General features: G+C 44.1%; 1 protein-coding gene across 10 annotated transcripts in view; it reads left to right on the top strand.

Annotated features, from left to right (window-relative positions):
- cdk5rap2 (CDK5 regulatory subunit associated protein 2) overlaps positions 1-13187 on the top strand; it is a 32777-nt gene that overhangs the window by 5036 nt on the left and 14554 nt on the right. For 7 of the 10 annotated variants that reach the window (XM_027282209.1, XM_027282212.1, XM_027282211.1 and 4 more), the window contains exons 3-24: positions 2626-2687; positions 3446-3556; positions 4026-4102; positions 4233-4356; positions 4448-4620; positions 4713-4860; positions 4982-5035; positions 7483-7602; positions 7692-7811; positions 7892-7984; positions 8095-8313; positions 8455-8625; positions 8705-8815; positions 8896-9033; positions 9128-9307; positions 9498-9689; positions 9876-10005; positions 10105-10244; positions 10330-10446; positions 10552-10695; positions 10793-10905; positions 11001-11140. In XM_027282209.1, coding sequence (XP_027138010.1) covers positions 2626-2687; positions 3446-3556; positions 4026-4102; positions 4233-4356; positions 4448-4620; positions 4713-4860; positions 4982-5035; positions 7483-7602; positions 7692-7811; positions 7892-7984; positions 8095-8313; positions 8455-8625; positions 8705-8815; positions 8896-9033; positions 9128-9307; positions 9498-9689; positions 9876-10005; positions 10105-10244; positions 10330-10446; positions 10552-10695; positions 10793-10905; positions 11001-11140 — 2877 coding nt within the window. Of the gene's footprint in view, positions 1-186; positions 202-403; positions 460-2625; positions 2688-3445; positions 3557-4025; positions 4103-4232; positions 4357-4447; positions 4621-4712; positions 4861-4981; positions 5036-7482; positions 7603-7691; positions 7812-7891; positions 7985-8094; positions 8314-8454; positions 8626-8704; positions 8816-8895; positions 9034-9127; positions 9308-9497; positions 9690-9875; positions 10006-10104; positions 10245-10329; positions 10447-10551; positions 10696-10792; positions 10906-11000; positions 11141-13187 lie in introns of those variants that run through there. The other 3 variants (XM_019278395.2, XM_027282207.1, XM_027282210.1) reach the window with 3 other exon arrangements.

Here is a 13187-nt window from a genome sequence, read left to right as displayed (position 1 = left end):
AGCTAGGCTGCCACTGGCACATGGTCACCACACACACACACACACACCACACACACACACACACACACACACCACACACACACACCACACACACACCACACACGCTGGCTGAAGGGGTTTTGCCAGAGTGGATGTAAATGGAGAGAAGTCATTCTTAAGCTATTTATGGAGCGTTCTTCCGGCTCAGTGGAACCGGCCAGCGTGAGTAATGCATAAACACAGCTCATCTGTGTTGGTAAATGTATGTGTGTGTGTGTGTGTACTATAGGCAGGGACACAGATGAGAGCTTGCTTTACTTCTCTGTTCTTTCCAAAATGTTGGTTTAATGTTTTGAAAACGTTCCAGCCTGTTGTCCCTTTTCCATATATCCAGGGTGACTTAACAAAACGTTTCTGTCCCCAGCTGCAGACTTCCAGACTCCCTAGATGCCGGAGACTATTCCACAGACAGCATGACAGGTACAGTCGGACCTCCTTTTGTTCTCCTCCTCCTTCTCCTCGCTCAGGTTGCTGCTTCTCATCCCCCCGTGTATTAATTAATACCGCTGCTGAATCGTTGCCGTGACCTCCCACAGTTGTGTCTCCGAAGCTGTGATAAGGGAGCTGGAGCTGGATGATGTTAATGAGCGAATCCTGTTTCTGATTTACTGTCAAGCTCTTGTAGTGTGACAACAATATATTCCAGGCTGAAATAATGCATGAGAGCCAGTAAACAAGTGATTTACAGATGTAGGTCAGCGTCTGTGGCTTTCTGTCAAGTTGCTCGTGCGGACAAATAAACAAGACGTCCGGGAAAACACTGACGCTGCAACTCGAATATGAAAATGAAAGTTCATCATCCGTATATAGATGGAACGACGATACAGTTGTCCCTCACTATAACGCGGTTCACCTTTCGCGGCCTCACTGTTTTGGATTTTTTTAGTGTAATTTTGCATGCTTTTTTTTTTTGTTTTTTTTACGGCATACTGTACAGTATGAACGCGCATTGTGTTCGCCGTCCTGATTGGCCTAAGGTAGTACTGTACAAAATGCGTTCGGAAATACGCGTGAGTTACTGGTAATAATTTTCATTTCATCATTAAAATAAATTTGTTAAAAATGTTTGGGCTTGAAAAACACAGGTTTTGATCTTTGGTTTCATTTACTAATATAGTATTGTACTTATTTTTGTTAAATCTGCAAAAGTTTGAACTTTGAGAGTGTTTAAATAAATAATTGTAACACTTACTTCGCGGATTTCGTTTATTGCGGGTTATTTTTAGAACGTATCCCCCGCGATAAACGAGGGACCACTGTATACCATGAGATGATAGAAATTTGTTTGGGAACCGTTAATATCGTGATAGCCATTATAGGCAATGCTGCAAACCAATTAGCAAGATTTCTTTCTGTATGTATAATTGTTGGATTCACGTGATAATGTCGATAATCAATCAGCCAATCAGTTTTATCCATGTTGCCCACAGCTAGTCTGTCGTTTGTCTCAGATCTGATTCTTTACTGGATCAAAATAATAACTTTGGCTTTCACGATCATCATTTTCTATTCAGGCAAAGTTCTTGCATGTGCGTGTAAACTAGTCATTTTCGTTATCGATTAATCTACGATTATTTTCTCAATCGATTATTAGTTTAGTCTGTAAAATTGTGAAAAAATGTTGCAAATCTTGACACTGGAGAAACTGTGGAATGTTTAAAGTTTTATTTATCGATTGTCAACCGGATAATAGTTGCCAATTCTTCTTCTAATAATAATAATTTTAGCCAAAACTCATGTTGGTCTTGTCCTGACACCAGGATCAAAACAAAATGGAACGATTCCCATCTTTAATAATAATATTTAAAGTGGAAGAGCTAACTGGGTTGAACTGACACTACCTCGGCTCTGAGTTCAGGATAAGAAAGTTGCACTCAGTAACCTAACTTTGTGCTTCTTCCACCACACACTTACTTTAAAACGCCTCAATGAAACCAGTGATGAAAAAATGATAGGGTTTGTAGAGCCCCGTGGTGAAAATAACCCGAATTATACTTTTTATCATTCAAAGTTGATCAAACTTAAGGTTTAATTTCCATCCATGACAGGAGGCAACCTTTTGTCTCCTGCTGCTGCCGAGCTACCTGTCTCTGACTTTTACTTGCTCACGGTTTCTCCACAGTGTCGGCCTTAGTGGTTCTGCCTGATACTAGGTCCAGGAATTAAGCAAGTAATGGATTAAGGGAAATGAAAACCATCTGTGTTGATCTAGATTTATATTTACACCGAAGACGCGATCATATGTTGAAGGCAACCGATTCTAGCGGGTGAGGGGTGAGGAACCTCTTCCTGTCATGCAGTCAAACTGTGAATCAGGAGTTGGTGTTGTGAAATGTGTTGTTGACTAGTGTTACATGATCAGCTGCGGGGCTGCTTTCAACTGGTTTAAACAGGGCAGCCGGCCAGAAGCTGCCTCACCTCCGATGCCTCAGTGAAGTGAAAAGCATATCTGCCTTCTCTTTCTCTTTTTCCTCCCTGAAACAAACAGATTTATGACAGCTGAGAGTTATTCTGAAGCAGGGAAGAGTCTTCATGTTCTCGAGACCACAGAAAGTGTAAAAGTGTGTCACTCTGTTGTTTTCACAGCTCCATCCTTCCCTGACAAGATGTCCCCAATCAAAGCTCTCACCATGAAGGACTATGAGAACGTGAGTGATTTGTGCCAACGTGTATTAGATCATCATATCTAACCTCTGATAACGACTCATATTTTAATTTGGTTTATTAGTGACATTAACTGTTCATGGATCGACACACTGAGCTCATCGGTATGAAGTTATGCAGTCAACTTTACCCCACCACAACAAAACTATTATGATTTATTAAAACCTGATCCTCACTCAGCCACACTGACCATTTATGGACATTTAGCGGTGGAGTGTGTGTGTGTGTGTGTGTGTAGGAGTTGGGCTGAGGTGAGCTGAAGCCTATATTTCAGCATTTGTGTGGAATGCATGCTCAGAGTTTTTTTGCTGGTGCTGCATGATCGGAGGTTAACAGAGGGGGTCCAGACTTCTACCTCCTCCTCCTCCTCCTCCTCATCCTCCTCCCTTCGACAGTCTACCCAACCCCCATTACCAGATGTAGGATGTTCTGAGCCTGCAGCACAATGATGCCACAGTCCACTTCACACAAGCCTTTAGTTTAACAGTAACCATGCATATGCTCCTTTACTGACATGTAACCATGCACTGAGATAAAGTGCTCAACCACTTTTTGTGTTTGACCCGGATTATTTGACCTGACCTTGTTTTCTTATTTAGTATGAGCTACATTACTTTAGGTTACTTTAGGGCAGAACAGAGATTGAAATATTTAAATACAGCTGTTTCAATAGAACGTTATGTGTTGTTAAATAGTTTTCCAGCATATTCAAATGTTTTTTTTTTTGTGTCAATCACCGCAGCAAATCACAGCTCTGAAGAAAGAGAACTTCAACCTGAAGCTGCGCATTTACTTCATGGAGGAGCGCATGCAGCAGAAATGTGACGACTCCACTGAGGACATATTCAAAACGGTATTGTGTTTACTTAAACGCAAATGTGCATCGCCCTCTAATGTCTTTGTCGCGCGTCTATGTTGTCCCCCCCCAGTGCCTTGATTTTTGCGCATGACTCAGCGTTTCCTACCGGGACCGATTGAGATCAAAACTTGAGCCACAACAGCTGGATTTTGTTCAACCAAAATCCCACATTTATGGTCTCAGAAACAGCCGTCTTGCCTTTTTCATTGTTGTTTGAATGAGAGACGTAAGCACAATGGAATCTCCCGGTCTCATTAGAGCTGCTCTGTATTCAAGTGTCATGTAAGAATTTTATCTTTACACACACACACTCTCCAAGATAAACCATGAGTTTTATTAATTTGGTCACACAAACAATGCAGCTGTCAGGGAGAATGATCTCTTAAGAATATTTTTCAACTGTTTGTGCCAATATCCAGATGTGCAGTTTGTGCTATAATGGACTGATGTTGTCTGTTTATAGAACATAGAGCTGAAGGTGGAGTTGGAGTCTATGAAGAGAGAGCTGGCAGAGAAACAGGAGCTACTCGTGTCTGCATCGTGAGTAACGTTCCCTGTACAGTCAAACTATACGGACTGAAACAAGTAGTTAGCAGATAGATATCATAGTATCCCACTGGTGAAAATGGATACGAGCGCAGACTTGATCTTGCCTGTGAATATTTTCTAGGAAAGCGTTGGAGAGCCTGGCTGGTCGAGAGTCAGGAGAACCCCATCGTTTGAGAGAGCAAGCTCAGAGAGAGATGGATTCACTTCGGGACGCATTCAACAGGAGGATAGCTGACCTAGAACAGGTGAGTCAAGAAATTATTTCAGTCGGAACAATCAGTTTTGGTCATTACTGCTTTGGTAGTTGTCTCACTTTATCTTTTTGCTTCATGTCAGTCTCTGCGCACGGCAGAGGAAGAGGTCGAGAAGATGGCAGCCATCGCTGAGCAGGAGAAGCTCAAGAATATTAACATGGAGAAGCAGCTCCAAGACCTCGGCCCATCCAGCACCTTCCCCCCTGTCCCCAGCCCAGTCCAAGACCTGCAGCAGGCTCTGCAGGAGAAAGACAAGTAAGGACACAGGAGATGAGCATTGATAAGTTAAAGTGTTTTTATTTCTGTATGTAACTGTTTTTTTTTGTGTGTGTGTGTGCTCACACCAGTATCATCGAGCAACTCAAGATCACCTTAAAGAACCAGGAGGCTGAGATCCATCAGAAGAGAAGTGCAGACCAACAGACAGATGGACCATCAGCTGACGGTGTTAAACAGCTGTCTGATCTCATCGCCAAGAAAGATCAGGAACTTGATGTGAGCTTTTTATATTTTCCTAATTCATGTTTTGAATGCACATACAGTACATCAACCACTTCATCAGTACTTGGTGCATATAAAAAGACACCTGAGTGACCTTTGACTGTCTGTTTACCAGGCACTGAGGGACGAGCTACATCGACAGAAAGACAGAACGACGCCGGACCATCAGGTTGGTGTTAACATGTCGAGTCACTCAACACTCAACGGACCTTTGTTTTTTTTTTTTTCTGTGAGCACAAAGCAGGTGCTGCTAACTTCAGAGGATTGTCTGTGTTGTTCTGTTGAACCACAGGAAATGTACTTTGGGATTTTATGACTTGCTTTTTTCCTCCGCGTGCCTCCTGGTGCTGTTTTATTTTTGTCCCCTGCATCAATACGGAGACAGAATACTTTTGTTTGTTGTGGTTATCGTTGTCCTTAAGGGATTGCCTCAGTGGTCAGTGATTCACAATACAAGGCTTTCACTAAGGGAGTTTGAAGTGGTCACTTTTTGTGCACCTTTGTCATAAGTTGACATTAGATTGATGTTGACCGTTGATCGTGCCAATATGATGTCTGATAGATTAGTGGTTTGTCACCTTAAAAAGCTTTTTTAATGTCTATCGTGTAGAAGCAGCGCAAGTTGAAACCAGTCATCAAAAATGCCGCAGGCTATTACTGTGTTGTTGACGTTTAGAGTAGGAAGCTAGTTAGTTAGTTGGGTGGTGTCCATGGATTCCTTAACAAGCCTTGACGTCTAGACTCGGGTCACGGTGTTAAGACTGGATTACCATGCTGTCTGGAGACAGTATTTTTATCTCTCTTTATTAAAGGGGAATAACAGAGTAACATGGGAGTATCTGTCATATCTGGGTAGACGAATACATGTGCCGCATGTCATTTTAAAAATGTGGGAACAATGTGTCTCTTATGGGGACGTGACAAGTCTTCAAGAGGCCTCTCCAGGATAAAGGTGTAATGGAATGTGTGACAGCCAAAAAACGAATCTCAAAGCGGATCTTTCGATGTACGGCCAAGCAGGATGGACTACATGAGTGATTGGCTGCTGCCATCTTCGACCAGTTCTGTGAAGAAGCACATACGCGAAGGCCGACCTTCATACCTGATGTCCCTGTCAGGGAGGAGCTTTTCTACAGAGACGGGTCTGGCAACAGCCCATAACACAGATCACTGCAGCAGTCCTAGAGGATTTGATCTGATTGAATATGTGGGGAGAGTGGAATAGAGGCGGGAGCAGGGATTATCAAAGGCTTAGGGCTTATAGTGCTCTGCACTCAGTCATTCTCCTCTGTGCTTCTCTTGCTGATGCAGTGAGAGAAAATGATAGATGGCTATTCTACACTTGGCAGCCCAATGACCGCTACATGACTCTGTGTCATCGAGAGGTTTTTTGAACTTGGTTTAAGTTGGCAAGTCTGGAATCTAAAGATCTAACATACCATGAGGGACCCGTGCCGTATATGTGCCGTTCGTGTGGTGGGAGATCAGTGTCGCTGGATCTTCAGCCCGGCAGCAAAGGGAAAGCTACAAATCATCTTGTCCCACGTGCTGGGCTGGGAGGTGACTCGCGATGGTCGCGGAGAGTTCCTCTGCGGGAAATGCGTGTTCCAGTTGGAGAAGGTGGTAGAGTGCGACGTGAACATCAGCCAGCTGCAGGAAGAACACAACAGTGAGATTCAGAAGCTGCAGGCGGAGAAAGACCACCTGATCCAGTGCATCGTCCACATCTACAACAAAAACAACCCAAGACTGGACAAGAGTGACAGCGACAGCACCAGCTCCAAGACTCCACTCGGGTCCTCTGGGTTGCGCAGTCCTGATGATGAGGCTACATCTCAGCCGGCCTCTGAAGGACAGCAGCTGAGGGAAAGTGGTCAGGTGGAGAATCGAATGAAAAGGTGCGTGAGTTTGGATCAAATTGTTAGTAAAGAAGCATCCTCATGGCGCTTAGGGCTCAGAAGCAGCAGGCTGGGATCAGCGATGAGGCTCGATGGCTCTATGAAGAGCTTTGGTCTCCGTGGCAGTCGTCACCTCGCGCAAAATGTATACTTCGACCTGGTTCAGCGTAAAGGCATGCTGCCTAGACCTGGATTCAAAGATCGCTCCAGATCCCTGCAGTCCCTCAATAGAGAATCATCTTCAGACACCCATCCAGAAACTCCACCCAAATGTAAACTCAGAGAGCCCAAGGTGTTTGTCACAAGACATGATGCTGCAGATGACCCAGGAGGAGAAGTTCAAGCCAGAGCGCTGTTCCACACCTCCTCAGATCAGCCCTCCGTGATCTGTGATCTGATCCAGCTCCTGCGTTGTATCTCCAAGCAGCAAGTGTCTGCCCCGGCAGGGAGCCACATCCCTGTCCTGAAGAGGTTAAATACCAGCTCTCACAACGATCGAGCCAAGAGCAGACACCGACTGGAAAAATCTTTGCATGACCTTGCAGAGGAATTTGATGATGAATACACTCCTGTCAGAGTGAAGGTAGTTTTTTTTTCAGTCATGCCAGCTGGGCAAAACGCTGAATTGCCTGGTTATGAGCTGTGCTGTTCATCGTTGCTGGTATTAATATATTTTTTCCCTTCTCTGTTTGTGTGTTGTCCTGGATTTGCTTTGAAGCAGAGTGAGGTTAGCCGATTGGAGTCCTACAATAAGCTGCTGACTGAAGAGCTCACCCAGGCAAAAAGCACCAGCGAGAGCCTGACCAGAACACTGGAGGACAGCCAGAGTCAAAACAAGGTACACAGAGATGACATTTTACTCCATTAAACATTTGTGATTTAGTTTGAGGGGCTTCTTTGTGTAAGTTGACTTCTTTATGTAAACAGAACCTGTTGGGGAAGCTGGAGGAGAAGGAGAATGAACTCAACTCTGAGAAGAAAAACGCTCTCAAGCGAGACAAAGCAATCCAGGGGCTTACTCAGGTCCTCAAAGAAAAGGAAAAAGAGGTGAGGGTCATTATGTTATTAACAAATAAAAACAGTGTTGCTGTTTTATGAAATCTCTAACACCAACCTGTTTGGCACAGATTGCAGAGCTGTGTCATGAGATCGAGGACAGGGACGACGCTTTGGCCAAGGCTAGAGAGGCAGCACATAAAGCCCAGCTGCAGAAATACCAGGCAAGTCCTGCACCTTTTTATAGAGAGCCAAACATTTTTATTTCCATCTTACTGACAAATACACACTGCAGGCTCTGTGAAGATAAACATTTCTTGCGCATATCCCTCAGGGAGTAGAGGAGCACCAAAATTTATTAATGGAAAAGCAAACAGAGCTGGCCCAACTCCAGGGGGAACACCATGCCAAGGTGCTGGAAGCCCAAAAGCTACAGCGTGCTCTGGACAGGAAGGAGCAAGAGCTGGGTGACATGCAGCAGGCCAAAGACCAGCTCGAGGTGGAACTGGAGGACCTGCAACAGCAGAAGAAGAAGGGTGACAAAGCCCTGAATGTAAGGCAGCTGCAGGACAGCAAATGTTTTCAAATATAATGTTATTATTGGCTCCAAGAACAAAGCCATCGAGCATCTGTCACCATTCAAATAGTGGCTTTTGTGTGATAGTATTATCATTTCCCCTCCACCCCCCTCCAGGATCTAAACAATCAGCTCAAAAAGCTGAGTGGTGAGATCAGGGACAGGGAGAGTACTCTGGAGCAGCAGTACCAGGAGCTGCTGGATCAGAACAAAAGAAAACTGCAGGCCCATGAGGTCACCATCCAGCGGCTCACATCCACTCTGGCCGACAAAGAGCAGCAGCTACAGGTGAGACACTGACAGATTGTGAGCTAGAAGCTCAAACATTTGTGTGTGTTTTAATATCTTTTTCTCTCGTGTTCATCAGGAGTACATAAACATGGTCAGAGATTTCGAGCAAAGCAAAAGCCCGGGAGGGAACGATAATGTGCTTTCCAAGCTGCGGCAGAGGCTGAAAGAAAAAGAGAAGGCTCTGGAGGTGCCCATTCCTTCTGTGTAATTTTCTCACCACAGCCACTATAATTTGATTCTGACATTCTTCTGTTTGCTCTCTCACAGCAAGCGCTGGATGAGAAGTTCGCTGCCATCGAGGAGAAAGACAATGAGATCCACCAGCTGCAGCTGTCTCTAAGGGAGAAGGAAAGAGACCTCGATAGGCTCAACAACTTGCTCTCTCACAACGATGAGACCATTAACGTAAGCGGGCGACGACTGCGTTTTAATGGCTACCGATTTGCCTTTTGCAGAACTCGGTACTAAAACTGTTCTGCATCTGTTCTGCTCATTCCAGAGTTTCGACAGTCTGATCAAGGAGAAGGATGTGGAGCTGCAGCATCTTGCAAACGCCCTGAAAAACCTGCAGAGAGCCAAGCAAGATGTAGAAGACAACTTGAACAGATCGCTGAGGGAGAAGGACTCCATCATCAGCCAGCTACAGCTCTCCCTGGAGGGCAAGGCCAAGGATATGGATGTTAGTTAACAAAGAGACCCCTCCACACACACTGCTCACTGTCCGACCCTGGAAGTTTACACACATACAAATATTACGTACAGCATGTCAACTATTACTATTATGTAAAAACACAAATCTACGAAAAGCCTTCGTGCATACAGAACGCTGGCAAACATCCTTAACTCTCATGTTGTTTGGGTTTCCCCAGGAGTCTGCAGAGAACTACAACCGCATGCTGTCTGAGCGCTCTCAAGAGATTCAGGAACTGAGGAAGCAGCTGTCTGAAAGGCAGCAGCAACTTGCCACCGCCGAGAAGCAAAGCTCCACGACAGCCCAGGAGGGTTATTTAGAGACCGCACAGCTCCGAGCTCTGCTCGCCGAAAAAGAAAGCATCATCGACGTAAGTTCCTCTGGGATACAACGCGGCTACTCAGCTGTGAAATGTGCTTGACTAACAAGCTTAACAAGGAGAGGAAATGAAAGGTCCCAAGGAGAATTACACTAATAATACTCCTCTCATTCACTCTGGCTTCAAACAACTTGGTTGCCTACTTGATTAAAACTTCTTATCTTTGTAATTTTGCAGAAGCTCCTGCAGCGTGGTCAGGAGAGAGACCAGTTTCTGACAGAGATTAGGCAGAAGGGGGAGCCGGATCATGTGCTGGAACTCAGACAAACTATCCCGATCATGCAGGAGACGTTGGACGAGATGGAAGGTGAGGCCTTTTAGACCTTTAAACCGTCTCGACTGGATATTTATAAGTGTGTGAGTACATGTCGGTCCTACATTTGATTCTGTTTTGTCTGCGCTGAAGCTGAACTGTCCAGGAGGAACAGCGAGGAAAACGTGGAGAACATTCCTCTCTCCAGGAAGACAGTCGTCGTCCTGAAGAAGGAGCTCGCACAGAAAACCGAGGCACTGAATAAAGCACTGAAGAGAGAGAATGAACTGAAGGTCAGCTGGTTATAAGCATTTTAATATATCTATAATCAGGGCTCTTCTTTTTATGTAATCTATACTTTATTTTCTTGTTTTACAGATTTCTTTGGCAGAGCTACAGTCATTGCTCTCAGAGCTGGAGGGTCGCAACGAAGGTCAGGCTGCTAATATCGAGTCCCTGACTGCCACTCTGAAAACCAAGGATGAGATCATCGCTGTAAGGATTCGTCCATTCACAGAGTCAAACTCTTTGTCACTCAGCGAAACACACAGCAGCTTTGAATAAGCGGCTTTTCTTCTGATTGTGTCTGTCCATGAGCAGGTTCTCCACCAGCGCCTCGGTCAAAGAGGGGACAGTCGGGCTGATCATACCCAGGATCAGGTCACTGGCTCTGACATAGACAGATCACTCCCTGGACTCCCTCAGAGAGAGAGAACCATGATTGGAGGAGACAGCCAGCAAGAAGTAAACTTGACAAATAGAATGAAACCAAAAAAAAACATTTTACACCAAATTCTTTGACATTAACGTCACTGCTCTTTAATTTCCGTCTCCTTTAAAGGCTTTGCCCAACCTTATAGCCTTGCAACAGGAGCACGATGCTCTGAACAAAGCGCTGAGAGCCGAACAACAGCTCTACTCCAGCCTGGTCAGGACTGTAAAGGAGCAGGACAGGTAGGGGAGAACGCAAAAAACGATTGTTGAGAAAGAAAAGATGAAGTTTTGTTTAGGTTAACACATTTGATGCACGTGTGTTTTTTTTTTTGCAGCGCTCAGCGCCTCCACGCTCTGCAGCTGGAGCTGGCAGCAGTGCAGCTCCTCAGGCAGCAGCTCGAGGAGAGCATAAAAACCAACGAGGAGCTACGAGACGACCTGGAGAGAGAGATACACAGAGCCAGGCTCCGAGAAGGTGCAGTGCAAACACACGGGGTGGTGAATGACGGTGGGGACTGAGTGAAGGGGGTGAAAAAAAACAGAAAATAAGTTGTTAGAGTTAGGACAGTATAGCTCAACACACACATACACAAACACACCCGTCGTCTTTTGTTCTCTCTGTTGAATATCACGTCCCCTCTTCATGTCACTTTGTTCAGCACCTGCTCCCTGCACTCCTCATCTCTGTGCACTTTATGTTCATTGTTCACTCATCATCACCTCCTCATCTGCATGTTTTGTCCAAGAAGTCGCTGCATGTTTTCTCTGTCACTCTTTGAATGTAACAGCTTCACACTAATCCACTCTGTCTGTCTGTCTGTGTGTGTGTCTGTCCTTTATATAAAAACAAAGTGAATAAAGGCTGCTGTTGGCCTGTCTGTCACTTCTAACATGCTGTCTGCTTTATTTATTTTTTTGAATGCCGCATTAAAACATTTGGCTGTTTGTTGATTGCATCACCCCCTCTGGTTATTAATCCAACCATCTGTCACATTTCACAGCACAAGCATCTCATTATATCACAACTTTAAAGATATTAATGGTTGTTATATTGTTATGAAACTCTACTGTAGAGGAGCTCCCCTGAAATAGATCCTAATAAAATCTTATGACATCACGCAGTTAATGTAATTTAGCATGGTTAATGACATCAGGGCGCAGCCTGGAGACTGATTAAAAGTGTCACCGTACGCGCAGGCAGTCGTCTAAGCCAAATGACTTCGCCTGTGTGTGCATGCTCATCCCCCCCCTGCCCCTGTCTAAAGAGAGCCAGGTGTATAAATAGGTCAGCTGTAAGTAACAGGCCCATGGCACACATTCAAATCCAAGAGAGATGTAGCTGCAGTAATTACCACTGCTTCATGTTTTGGTTATATAATCATTCTAATACACAGCGTGCACGATGCATGCGTTATAGATGCAGACAGGCATTTATGGGAACACATTAGCATTCATAAGCATCTATAATCAAAATGTGTGCAGCTATAAGGACGTTTGTTAATGTACAAGATTTGACACGTATAGTATAAACAAGTAAATCTTCTTATATGAAGACATTTTATATAATGCTAGTGTGTTTTCCTGTATCTGTTTATACAGCAGACTCCACTTAAACTGGAGGACTTCAGGTTGTTGACAGTTGCATAAAAACTTGTATCTGCTTATGACTGCTGTAGTGTCTTATAAACTATTTATTAAACGGTTATGTACTGTTTATTAAAGATATATAAGGAGATAAAGTAAAGTGTTTCCATCAGTGATGCGCGGGTTGATCCAAATTGAGCGGGTGCCTGCGGTCACGAGTCACCAAACAATATTTTTAATGATATTCGGGTCGCGGTCGGTCGGGTCGTTTTGAAATAAAGATGCAGAGTAAAGTTTTGTAATTTATGTAGTAGACAAAGTTTTCTGTGAAATACACAGACTTTATTGGCTGAATAACTGGCGCGAAGATGCCACGAGCTCTACGGGAGGTAGAGAAAGTATAGACTACTTTTTAAAATGTGGGTCAGGAAGCGGGTTGGGTACAATATTTCATAATTATTTGCTGCGGTCCGAGTTTGGGCGGGTTAGTTTAAAACGGCGGTCGGTGCAGGTCGATCAAACATGGACCTGCGCATCACTGGTTTCCATCCTCAGATGCCAAACTTCTCTCTACACACCAGCTGTTTTTTAAGTTACACCTTTTAATTGACCTCATGCAGCATTTGTATGTATCGAACAAGCATGTAAAATAATGCATCAAATGCATTATTTTAAAAATATTAATATTTACTGGTTTAAATTCATAAAGCAAAAATGCACAGTATAATTATGCATTGTTTGGTATTTGTGCCAGTTATTACTTAGTTATCAAACAATCTCTTTTCAGAGCTGCATGACATCCTTTGTGAACTTTCATGGCTGATCTATACATACGTGACGTCAATGTTTTTATAGTTTATAGAAATATAACCACTGATCTTTAGTTCACAGAAAGTCACACAAAGACTTGACTTCTAATGATGCAGCGTGTGAGTCGA

The sequence above is a fragment of the Larimichthys crocea genome, chromosome IX (assembly GCF_000972845.2).
Source record: "Larimichthys crocea isolate SSNF chromosome IX, L_crocea_2.0, whole genome shotgun sequence".
Taxonomy (NCBI): Eukaryota; Metazoa; Chordata; class Actinopteri; family Sciaenidae; genus Larimichthys; species Larimichthys crocea.
This window is presented reverse-complemented; position numbering and strand designations above follow the sequence as displayed.